The sequence below is a fragment of the Rattus rattus genome, chromosome 14 (genome assembly GCF_011064425.1).
Source record: "Rattus rattus isolate New Zealand chromosome 14, Rrattus_CSIRO_v1, whole genome shotgun sequence".
NCBI classification, from domain to species: Eukaryota; Metazoa; Chordata; class Mammalia; order Rodentia; family Muridae; genus Rattus; species Rattus rattus.
This window is the reverse complement of record NC_046167.1, coordinates 29,314,226-29,327,076: the sequence shown is the minus strand read 5'-3', so window position 1 is coordinate 29,327,076 and position 12,851 is coordinate 29,314,226. Positions and strand designations below refer to the sequence as shown.

The following is a 12,851-nucleotide window of genomic DNA, read 5'->3' as shown; positions in this document are numbered from 1 at the left end:
GCAGGGAGCCCCAGTGGGAGCCAGGCTGGTATTGAATCCTCAGTGCCTAGCCCTAAGACCTTATGTTTGCCAGCTCAACCCCATGTCTAAAGGTTCTACAGTTTCCCAAAATAGCACCACACTGCCTTAGCCCAGGTCCGTGGCATTGCCTCCCTGCCAACAATAAAGAAATAAACATTTAAGAAAATCACATGGGAGGGCACTTGGAAACGGCTTGAAATCTTGCTTGGCTTTGGCCCTCCAGATGCAAGACTTACAGCATCCAGGTACCACAGCCAGTCCTTCCTCCAGCTCTCCTGTCAACCCACCAGCCTGTTTGCACAAAGCACCCTATAGGAAGGATTCTGTGCTCCCAGGTTATCTTCTCCTCCCTTAGTTCTAGTGAGCTCAACTCAGCTCCAAGCTTCTCCCAGCTATCCCTCTTCTAGCCCTTCGCCCACCCCTGGCTCTTCTGGCTCTGCTGTCTGGACTCCTGATGCTCCCTGGGCCTCTGTCCTCTTTGCTCTTCTCCTGTCCTGTCTCTCCATGACTCACTTCTGACACCTGCAGTCTCACTCCGTGCGTTTGGAATCATCACTTTCTCTTCCCCCCTGTGGACAGGACCGGGAACTGGATGCAGAGTGCATATGCAGGTGTCGTTCCTCAAATTAAAAAAAAAAAAATCAGTGAAACCGGCGACAAGCAACACTCCATTTCACTACAGTTAGCGCACTTGCCTTGGGACATGGTATACAGGCTGTGGGTCTCATCTTCTCAGGATCCGAAGGTGTCCAGCAGAAGCTGGACCTTTGGAGCTCAGGTTCTTTCTCCTGCTCTGCCTTCATCCTTCCTGGAGACCACACCTCATGTGAGCGCCTGAGCAGGCTGAATGGGTCAGCAATACTTCACACGACGCATTTGAGATACACCCTGCCAACTGTTTTGAACACAGACGGTTTAATTCTTACATCTTTTTACAACTTTCCAATATGGAATTTTATTATTCTAGACACCTAGTTGTTCACGACATAGCCATGACTTAGAACAGAATTCTGGTCTCTCTGTTAAATACTAAGTCACTACTATTTGAACTCAAGTTTCAGTGGTTTCCAACTCAGGGTTTCCACCACTTCTCCAGCTATGATGAGCAAACTCCACGTCAAAATGCCATCCGAGTCTTCACTGCCTTCCCACAGGGTGAGCAAACACCCCATGGCTTGTAGGAGCTGAAGGGACACATCTTAAAGACTATCAAACTTATTCAGCCACTCGTAGTGGGATAGAAATTCTCAATTTTGACAAAATCTGTGTGGTAGTAAGTAAAGTTTGTATAACTTTAGAATATATAGTATATAACTTTACACAGTAAGATATCCTAAAGGACTTTTATTGTTGTTATTGTTGTTTGTTTGAGACAGAGTTCCCTGTGTAGTCCTGGCTGCCCTGGACCAGGATAGCCTTGAACTCACAGAGATCCCTTGCCTCTCTGCCTCTTGAGTTCCAGGATTAGAGGTGTGTGCCACCACTACCTGGCTGAGTTTTTTTTTTTTTGTTGTTGTTGTTTTAATGTTCATATTGGGTATGACTTCATGACATTTTTAAATTGTAGGCATAAGTCACAATTTTGAGAATTCAGCATGTAGTTATGATTTCTGGGAGCAATACAAACTGTCATATTTCCTTTCTAGCATTTTCTAGGTTAAAAAAACAACAACAACAACAACATCAACAACAACAACAATAACAACAACATCTTATAGGGTTCCCAGTCTGTATTTTAAGTGTTATGTTGGAAGAATTATTTACTGCCATTTCTTAGGTGGCTTAGAATGAAAATGAAAGGAACAACAAGGGAAATCGTTGCCTTAAGCAAAAGCATGTTCATTCAGTACTGCTGCTTTGGCACAGTGCTCAGTATCAGCATTCATATTTAAAGATGTTATTTTCCAGCTGGGCAGTGGTAGCACATGCCCTTTATGTCCGTACTCAGGAGGCAGAGGCAGGCAGATCTCCCAGTTTGAGGCCAGCCTGGTCTACAGAGCAAATTTCAAGACAGCCAAAGCTACACAAGAAACCCTGTCTCCAAAATAAAAAAAAAAAAAAAAAAAAAAAAGCTAATTTTGTATTTCCCCAATGTATACAGCAACAGCATCTGCCCCTGAGAGGTCATATGTATTGTGTTTTCTCATTTCTCTCGCACAGACTGCTTCACCCTAGCTCTGAATAAACTATTAGTAAATATTTATTAAATGCTTTTGGGCATGAGGAAGCTGGACATCTGCTAACTAAACTGATATTATGATATTTATAATTCTGCTGTTTTATCAAGGAATTTAACTCTTTGTATTACTCTTCATACTTGGCCTTATGTCTTCCTTCTTGTGAGTAAGAAGATTGTCCTGAGGTTAAACCCTTCTGCCATTTTTGGCTTTTAGTAATAAACATGTAGTATAAACATGTCCAAATCTCCCCCACCTTTCCAAAGAACAAAACCCTTGACCCATCTCTCTCCTCTCTGCCATCCCTCCTTCCCCATTTCATGTCCTCTCTTCTCCATTTAATCTTCTGAGACTTTAAAATCAGACGCAGAGATTCTATTCTAACCTCCATATTCTCACCAGCTTCTCCAACCTGACAGACACATCAAATAGGACTGTCGTGGAAGCGGTGGAGTAAGCATGGAGTATAAGACAGGCATTATTCTTGCTGTTTGAAAGTGGAGTTGACTTCAGTGAAAGCACAGTTCAGGTAGGCTTAAGGACGGTTGAGCTCACCTAATTACTTGTTTGTTTTTCAGATTGTAAAAGTGCATTTAGATGAATTAAGTTTCACAGAGGAGTTGATACTGAGTTGATTTTGAAGGTTAGTAGAATTTATCTTAGATTGATCTTGTGGAGGATACCTAGCACTTGGGAGGCAGAAACAGAAGGATGGGGAGTCCACAGCAGCCTGAGGTACACAGGGAACAGGTATCTCAAAACCAAGGGGCAAGGGCGGTGATCTATGAAAGTGAGTGCAGAACTGGACCTAGAGTGTGAGGCCCAGTTCCATCCTCAGGGCCATGAGAGTGCATTTGCGTCTGTGAACTGTTCTGGGTGGGCCAGGGCACATCATCAGTGCTTTTCATGGGTCCTTCCATTCAGTCCTCAAGACGCTCTTGTAAGAGGATCTCAGAAGACAGTCTGGAGCCGAACAGGAAGGTAGAAAAGCATGGATCAGACACTGGAAGCAGGAGAGCTGTGCTGTCTCCTGGAGTTGACAAGACTGACCTGTCCCATTGGAGTGCTCAGCTTTGGAAATTATATGTTAGCATTACAGAAGGCCTTAACTCCCATATCAAAGCCAACTTTAGCTTCCCTCCTGGGCAAAATACAGAACAATTATGGACATATTGGTTGAGTAAAGAAACATGGGTTTCAGGAAAATTGACCTGTGGCATGTACTATGAAGCCCCACTAAAGACACACCCTAAATTGTGCTCATTATATCAGGATGACAACATTATAAGTAATTATTATTTCCATTGATTGAACCTTGCACCTCCTGGGGTGATTGGGGGCAGGCTGAGGAAGGGAGGACTGACAGGATACAAAAGGATAGTGACCCAACACTTGCATCTCAGGGGGTAGAGACAGTTTGTGAGTTCCAGACCAGCCTAGGCTATATATCAAGACCCTGTCTCAGAACAAACAGCAAAAGCACCTCCAATCCACTCCAAAGAGACTCGCATCTTTTTACTTTCTCCTGTACACTGTCCACCACTTCTACTGGATAGTTTTGTAGCAGGATTGTTGCAGGAGCGTCCTGCTATCCCCTGGCTGAACAATTCTCCATTTCGTGCATACCTGGCAGCCGCTCTTCACTCGGGCTTGTTCCTGTAGCTCAGCTCCTCTACAAGTACCTGTCTCTCTGATACTGCCTCACGTCCCCTTGGCATCTGTCTTACTCAGGGTTTCTATTCCCGCACAAACATCATGACCAAGAAGCAAGTTGGGGAGGAAGGGTTTATTCAGCTTACACTTCCACATTGCTGTTCATCACCAAAGGAAGTCAGGACTGGAACTCAAGCAGGTCAGGAAGCAGGAGCTGATGCAGAGGCCATGGAGGGATGTTACTTACTATCTTGCTTCCCTGGCTTGCTCAGCTTGATTTCTTATAGAACCCAGGACTACCAGCCCAGGGATGGCACCACCCACAATGGTCTGGGCCCTGCCCCCTTGATCACTAATTGAGAAAACGCCTTGCAGCTGGATGTCATGAGGCATTTCCTCAAGGGAGGCTCCTTTCTCTGTGATAACTCCAGCTTCTGTCAAGTTGACACACAAAACCAGTCAGTGCAGCATCTTTCAGAACCACACCTGTGCTACCATCATGTGATGTTTGGTCAACTTGTCTGCTGCCACAGCCACTCACTGTGTGTGCGTGTGTGTGCCTGTGTGTGCCTGTGTGTGTGCCTGTGTGTGTGTGTGTCTGTGTGTGCGAGAGAGAGAGAGAGAGAGAGAGAGAGAGAGAGAGAGAGAGAGAATATGACAATGTGAGTGTGCTGCGTGAGACTAAGTATGACGGTGTGTGTATAGGTATATATTGGTGTGTGTGAGACTGTGCATATGTATGTGTATGAATCTGTGAGACTTTTAGTATGTGTGTATATGCTTATGAGTGCGTGTGAGTATGTTTGTGTATATGTGTGTATGAGTGCGTGAAACTAAGTTTGTCTGTATATATGTGCGTATGAGTGTGTATGAAACTGTGTATGAGTATGTGTGAGACTGGGTGTATAAGTGTGTATGTGTGTATGTGTGTGTATATGTGTGTATGAGTGTGTGAGACTGTGTATGTGTGTGTGTGTGACAGAATGTGTGAGTGTGAGTATATGTGTGTGTGTATGTGTGAGACTGTATGAGTGTATGTATACATGTGAGTGCGATAGTGTATAAGTGAGACTATGAATGTGTGGGATGGGCATATTTGAGCATATGTATGCATGTGAGTATATATGTGTGTATGAGTATATATTGCTTGCTTGGTTTCTTAGGGCAGGTGCTTCCTTAAAGTTCAATATGGCTATAGCCCTGCTCTCCTCCTTCAGCCTCCTGATTGCTGGGATCCCAGATCTGCATCCCCATCCCCTTCCCTGACTGCTCTCTCCATGTGTGGTTCATACTTTCTCATTTGTGTCCCCTACAGAGATAGCCCGTTATCACCTCTCTTAACATGTGTTTGTGACTTATAGCCATTTTTAGCTCCAAATCTTTCCCCAAACATGTTTCTGTTTGAGAAAAAGTTAAGTGTATTCCACATACAATGCTAGCACACATTTTGGCGACATTGAGAATTTTCTGTAGCTTCTGTTGGGGAGGTTTAAGTAGAGCGATGAGAAAGTTAAAGACAGTGCAGGGCTAGTGCTTTTTCCTCCTAAGGAATCATTGAGTAGGAGAACCGAGAAAAATTAGATCTGAGCTTTCATTACTTAATTCTGCCTCCAGAATGAGGCGCTATGAAGTGACTGTGGCAGAGGAGTGGAACTCCTTTGGGTCCTGAGAAGCCTAGAAGGGCCTGAGAGTTGGATTCCAGGGTACAAGGACATGAATGGAGAACTTGACTAGAAAACATGCTTCTTAGCAGGCATGTTGTATGTAAAAGGGCCCACTGATGTGCATGCAGATCTGTATGTCGTGACAATTTAGACATTTCTAGAAAACACAGTTTATTTCTGCAATGTCATTACTGCTACTGTAGAATGTAGAAATCTGTCCGCAGGCTGCGCGGAGTTGGTCCCTGCTGCTGTGGGGTGTAGAAACACATCCATAGGCTGCAGACTCAATCACTGCTGCTGTAGGATGGAGAAACATATACCCATAGGCTGCTGTTTGTCAGTCTGCTTTGTGCTGCTGGAATTGGCGCCCAGGACTTCGTGCATGCTACTGGTCCCCTGCCTGGGAGCCCTTAGGCTGTTGCTCCAATGAAGATAAAAATAAGTTATTTTCTCAGCTCATTCATTGACTGTTGACACTATTTCGTCCTCTAAAATCTTCAGTTCCCTAACCATAAATTCTCCTTCTAGGATTTTCAGTAACCTCATATTACAGGCTGAGGGATTGCTACTGTTACACTGAACAGCCAGTGTTCCCCTAACGGTTGAACCTGGCTAGATATGAGTCATGTTCCATGGTGGATCTGACAGTTTTCCGATTCCTGGAATGTGATCTAGTCTTCCATGCCCCGGAGATTTGTCTTTCCTCTCTCCCTCCCCTCTTTCTCCTTCCCTTCTGTAACCCATGCTTATCTGCATAATCTCACTCGGATATCCTCTCCCAAAACTTTTGTGACTACTTCAGTGGAGTCTCGCCACTTCTGCCAACAGTATGCACTAGCTTTCATCCTACCTACCTCCTTGCAAGAGGCAGTTAGTGAACCCAGAAGCTGGAGGAGAGGCAGGTGAAAGTCCCACTCCCTTCCAGAGGAGCTAGCTGCCAGTATTGGAGTTTTAGCACAATCCTGAAGAACTGCAGTCTGTATCCTGCTTGTCTGCTCTCTTCCTAGACCTACCTTGTCTAGTGAAGCAAAGTGTGCTCTTGTGAGACAAAGGTCATACATAATTAATGTTACATAGACCAAACGTAAGAGATAGTTTGTCTGTGCACTCTAAACTAAAGATTTCTATCAAGCCCTGTATTTAAGAGTAGTGATTATTTTTAGCTGGTAGCCCTCGAGGAAATCAGACTTACAACACGTTTTTAAAATCTTGAACGTTTGAATTTTTGCCGCCAAACTTTTAAAATCTATCCTAACGATCTTCCCGGTTTATAAAATACTTTATTGAAAAGATATATTTGGGTACTTATTTTCATGTATAATACAAGCCGATATTAGCAGTCTTATCAACATCTAAGTTTTAATAAATTATTGTTTAACCTTCTATTTCTGATGTGATCACAGAACCACCACAGGTCTTTGATTTGATTTTAGAAAGTTTTCCAGAGAACAGATGGCAAAAGTGTGAACCTCTAACTATGTAGAAATAGCGTTTCTTCTAAATACAACAGAAATTCATGAGCTAGCTAGCTAGCACTACTTACTCTGGGATTTGGAAACTGTGTCTGAAATGTTTCACTTAAGATTGTTACAATTTGCGGTAATTATTCTGCTTGCTTCAATTATACTGAAAGGGATGAATAAAATGTAGGATTGGGGGGGGGGAACTACTTAGGAGCTGAATATATAAGTAGTGGTTATAGAGAGCCCGGGGTTGGAGACCGATCCCTGACTTGATGCTGAACCTGTTAAGAATCAACATCAAAAGTTTCGTTCGACTGAGAGTTAGCCTATGATTTCGCGTGCGTTTTTATTTCTAAGTCCCTGGATCTCCCGCACTGCGCTGCGCTCGCCCTGCGCGGCACGGCGGTGACAGGTGCCCGCGCCCGGGACGCAGGCCCGAACATCCCGGCCGCTCTACGCGCCGGCCTTTCCAGGGCCCGCGCGGGCGCCAAGCTCGTCGCCCTTCTCTCGAGCACCACGCAGGGCGGCGCGAGGCGGCCGGGCGGAGCGGGCGAGGCAGGCGGCCGGCGGGCCGGGGGTTGGCGGGACGCGCGCTCCCATGCCGCGCCGCGCCGGCGCCCGCTCGAGCCCGCGCTCCCCCCGCGCGTGCCCGCGCCGCTGCGCGATGCAGTGTGGGGAATGGCTGGGGTTGGCTGAAGAGCGCACAGTGGAGTTTTAATGTCCGCCATGTTGGCCATGGCGTATTGAAGAGAGCGAGTGAGCGAGGCGCGGAGCGGCACAGCCTCCCACCCTCCCGGCTGGTGTCAGGGCCCGGACGGCGGGCTTTGCGCTCCGCCCCCAAGTCCCCGGCAGCGGCAGGCGAGTGGAGACCGAAACTCCGGTTCTCCATGATCCCGCTGGCCGGGGCCGTTTCCCCAGAGCGGAGAGGTATCTGCTGCGCCTGAGATGAGTAAACTGTCGTTTCGGGCGCGGGCGCTGGACGCCTCGAAGCCGCTGCCGGTCTTCCGCTGTGAGGATCTGCCCGACCTGCACGAATACGCCTCGATAAACCGGGCCGTGCCGCAGATGCCCACCGGAATGGAGAAGGAAGAGGAGTCGGTACGTGTTAACTCCCCTGTCCGACCCGCCGCCAGGCCCGCGCCCTCCGCTGCCCGCGGCGGCGGCGGAGCAGCAGACCCACACAAAATGGCCGCCATCTTCTCTCCGCCGCCGACTCTCGGTCGCCGGCCGGGCCGGTCCCCCGCCTCCCCGGGTGCTCGGTCCCGGGCCGCTGAGGCCCGGCGGAGCACCCTCGAAGGCCTCCCGCCGTCCTCGGCCACTGGTACCCGGGTCCCGCGGAGTTCGGGGGCCCGAAAGGCACAAAGGGGTCACGTGACGAAGCCGCCGGCAGCCATTTTGTGGTCTCAGTTCTTGGGTTGGGCCTTGTGCATATCCGGAGAGGGAAGCGGGCTGGGCGGCGGTGGGGGTGCAGCGAGCCGGGAGTGGGCCGCGCCTGCGGGCCCCTCGCAGGGCCGCTAGGTGGCGCTCTGGGGCCGTCGGGGCCTGGCAAAGGCTGCGGGCGCCGGCTCTGAGCGCACTTGCCAGAGGGCTCGGTGCAGTCCCCACGTGGAGCCTCGGAGGGGCCTGTCATGCTGACTTTAGGGCTCAGGCTGATTTCTCTCCCCTTCCTAAAGTGAAGTGGCGAAGGTGCTCCGGGTCTGCCCAGACACCATTAAATTTATTGAAGATGAAACTCCCGGTACAGTCTTGCTTCCACCCGCAGTGCTGGCGGGAAGAGAAAAAAAAAACCTGTCTCCTACTTTTTGATCTTTGAGACAGTGTTGCAGATTTGTTTACAGTACGTAACTCTGTTCTAAAGTCTGCAACTTTTTAGTTCTTTGTAAATTAAATTTAGGTTCGCCTGTTTTTAGAGGAAAAGATAGAGAATAAACGTTTCAATGAACGTTAAAGCTCTAAGGTCCTTTTGTATCAATAGCGTAGCTAAAGTTGAGTGAATTCTTCACAGACATCCTGACATGAAGGTATCCGAACTGGGTGGGCTGCAGTAGTTACATTACTGTTTATACAGCTAATAGGTGTTTACTATTGCTGTGGCCTTTACTTTGCTGTAGGAGGTGGGTCCGAACACAGAGATAATAGACTCTTCTGCACATTTCCCCCAGATGTTAACATTATAACTTGGATGACTTCTAATTCTAAGGACTTGCGTCCATTGGTTTCCAGGTACAGCCACTTATACAGGTGCCCTGTGTTGACAGTTGAAGGAAGTCGGGGATTCCCGTGGACTGTGTGCTCCAATTTTGTTGTGGAAATTGTACTGTAATACTTCTGTTGGTCCTGTAAGAATTTCTATTCTCTGTAATGTTTTTCAAAATAAAACTCTTTAAACTGCTTGGGTTATTTAACCTTTTAAAGTAAATAGTTTTGACAGTCAAATGTTACTTTGGGGTGGAGGGTCTGGAATCTCACTTCACAGCTGAGTGCTAAGTGTAGATGAGATGTGTGGGGTAGTGTACTGACTTCTAGCAGCTTATTGTCTGTGAGAGCAGTGCTCTTTATGTTGACTTGTATCAACTTAGAGTAGAATGGTGACATTTATTTTTAAAATAAGTGATTTGTTTTTTTTTAATTAAAGTACTTGTGATTGCAGAATCTTGTCTTTTTGTTTTATTTTTGTTTCTCTATGTAAGTATATGGATACTACTTTCAAGTTGGGGTGCTGGTCTTTCCCTGCTTGAGGAATTTGTTGCATCTTATGCATCTAAGATGGAAATCATTAAGCAAGACCAACAACAGTACACTTTAGAAACTGAGTTAAGTCTTGCTTTTTGAGCCTTTTGGACAGTCCTGAGAGCTACAACCTAAAATGAATGCTGAGCTCAACGGAAGGCTCTGTCCCTGCATATTAACATTTACAAATAATTTTTGTTCACTGAAACAATTTTGGTATTGTGTAGTAGTTGTCACAGGTTTTAGTAGGTGAAGTTCCAACTTTTATTAGGTATGGGGATTAGTTTTTTCAATCATCTGTTTAGAATTCTTCAAGTCACAACCAGCCAAAACTGTATGGTGAGCCATAAGTTTCTTAATAGAAGAAATTAAAATCCTCAGGAAATAAACTGTTCCACAGTCTTGTGTGTCAGGCCACACTAGTGACAGGCTCTGGGAGTCAGGGCAGTGAAAGTATGTTGTACAATGTTGAAAAGTACTAAATGTAATATAATTTGGAGTTAATCTTTTTACTAAAAGAAGAGTTACAGTGAGGCTCACCCATGAACACATAGGCTATGCCTCCTGCCAGGTCCTGTAACCTGGGACCTGAATTATCTAGTTTCAGAAAAAAGATAGCATCCTAATTTAGTCTCAGTCTTGAAAGGGTTAGAAATAGGATCTAGTTATCATAATCCAACTTTCTGGGTTTATAGGATTCTAATTAGACAAAGCAGATTGAGATGAACATAGTTTCTTATCCACTGCTTTTATTAGGAAGCGTTTCATAATTTAAAAAAATGTATGGCATGTAAAGCTACCAATGAATATAATTGTCGCCTTTATTGTAATTTGTGTGGTTAAAGAAATCTAGGTTTTGATCTGGTTGTGTAGCCTTGGCTTATCTCAAATACACTCCCACCCCTGCCCGCCTTAGCCTCCTGGGTGCTGGGATTAGGTCTAAGCCACCATAGCCAGCTTAGAAACCTTGTAGTACTGGGATGATAACTTCTCAACGTATTCCTGTTCTGCCAGTCATAGTAGTAACAACTGAACAAAGCTGGTAGCACCAATCTGTATTCAGAAGGCTGAGGCCAGCCCAGGAAATAAATGTATCAAGCCTGTGAGAATGAAGCCACAAGCAAAGGATAGACCCACTTTAGTGATGGAGCATCTGGCCATTCCTGGCACCTTAGAAAAGATGATGATACTGGCCTAATTAGGCATGCTTAATTTTTTAACAAGTTTAAATAAAGGATGACACACAAACACATCCCTCCCCTTTTTGGAGGTTAAAAAGCAAATTGTTATTGTGTTTAAAAACTTTTACTGTAGAACTGAAAACTGGATTGTAGTGCTCGAACTGACTGTAAGAATTAGGGATTCAGTGCTTCAATTAAAGTGTAGTAAGTAACTAGCTAAGTCAAAGAGTAAGGCTAGAAAGTTTTTTTTTATTTAGAGTCACATGTAAATTTTAAAGCTGAAAAACTACAAAAAAACAAAAATAAAACTACCAAAAAAAAAAAACAAAAACCAAACCCGAGTGCTTTAGGGCTGGGGGGGAATAAAAAAGAAAACCAGTGAGGGGTGAGTGCCCCGTTATCACTTAGCATCTCGTAAGTAGGTAATGTCATTATTAGAACTGAACAGTGCTGCCACAGTTTTACTTACACTGAGGCCGGCTGGGTACCTCTCCAAAGAGATGAGCCCATTGGATGATGGGTTTGTTACAGCTGACCAAGTGATTACAGCTGGGACCTTACAGTTTTCGTGTATGGAAACATTTGCAGATCTTTTACTAGTGTTTAAAGTGCCCTTTGGCAAATTGGAGCTACTTTTTTATGGTGGGACATAGGGAACAGGCTGCCGTTTACAGGGAGTCTGGATTGGCGGGGCTGTTTGAAGTGATTGGATTATCAATGATAACACAATGGTATTAGCCATGCAGTCTCTTAAAACTGATTAATTCAGCTCTAGATTTAAGGAACTCTAATTAGACACAGCAGTCTTGTAGTCCTGCCTTGTCTCACCTCCATTCTGGGGTTACCACACGCAAGTGAAGGATTTATAAACAGTGTTAGTTTTCTTCTAAAAGAAAATTTTAGGGGAGGAAAAATTGGAAATACGCACATATTCCCAATATAAAAAGCTCTACATCTAACATTTTTAAGAGATCTAGTTTGGATTCATAGAAATAAATTTGACAGTTTCAGTGATAAGCTTAAAACTGATTTTCTTTTGAAAGCAAGCTTCCCCCCCCCTTTAATATGTTAAGCCAAGTCTATCTCTTATGTCTAAAGCTGCAAAATTTGGCACATTTTTCCATTCTGTGAATAGTCCTGCAAGTGAAGTAAACTATTCGTTGTCACAGAAGCAGAATTAAGAAACTTAAGGGAGTTTGGATTAGGAAGAAATTGAGAAGATTGGGGCATTCTGCATTAGATGGTAAAGGATTTGGGCACAAAGATATTTGAGAAAATAAAGTTTAATTTTCAGTAAAAGTTTTGTTATTGATGATTTCAGATTACTTGAGATAGGCCGTCAGGTTGCTGCTTACTTTGAATCTACTGGTATTTTAGGGCTGTGGTATCACACCTGAGTCGTAGACACTGGGATTCAGAGATCACACGCCTTCTAGAAGTTGGAATTCTCTCCGTAAGCATATTAAGTTTTGGGAAGTTTTTTTTCTTTTTTTTTTTGAAAGGAGAAGGCTCAAACCTTAAAATGTCAAATGGAGACTCTTTGTTTCCATGTGGCAAGTATTTTTAAAATAAGTATAATGAAGGGATAATAATTGAAAACATGATTCAGGGAGAGACTGAAGGAAGAAACTACAGAGCGACCTATGGAAAGTTCCCACTGACCTCAGCCCCGAGGCAATGAGGCTGTGGTGTCTGGGTCTGAGTTAAACTCCCTTTTACTATACCTATGCAGCCAGATATTTGGGATTAGTGTATAGTTCAACCTCATTTTGTTACGAAATTACAAGATGGATGGCTTATGTATCTAAAAGAATTTCTGTAGGTTGTGATTAACAATTTTTTTTACCAAATTATATTTTCTTTTTATTACTAGAATTTAATTAAAAGCACTATTTAAATAAAGAAAAAACACAGGATAGAAGACTTTCTAAAAGCTTGTAAGTCTCAGGATTAAACATTATA

General features: G+C 44.6%; 1 protein-coding gene across 3 annotated transcripts in view; it reads left to right on the top strand.

Moving 5' to 3' along the window:
- Positions 1–12,851, top strand: part of Epc1 (enhancer of polycomb homolog 1) — a 90,391-nt gene that overhangs the window by 19,605 nt on the left and 57,935 nt on the right. Inside the window, exon 1 of one of the 3 annotated variants that reach the window (XM_032885086.1) lies at positions 7,617–8,076. The exons of 1 other annotated variant lie outside the window; for it this stretch is intronic. In XM_032885086.1, the coding sequence (XP_032740977.1) occupies positions 7,924–8,076 (153 nt within the window). In that variant the 5' untranslated portion in view covers positions 7,617–7,923. Of the gene's footprint in view, positions 1–7,616; positions 8,077–12,851 lie in introns of those variants that run through there. One more of the 3 variants, XM_032885084.1, reaches the window with a different exon arrangement.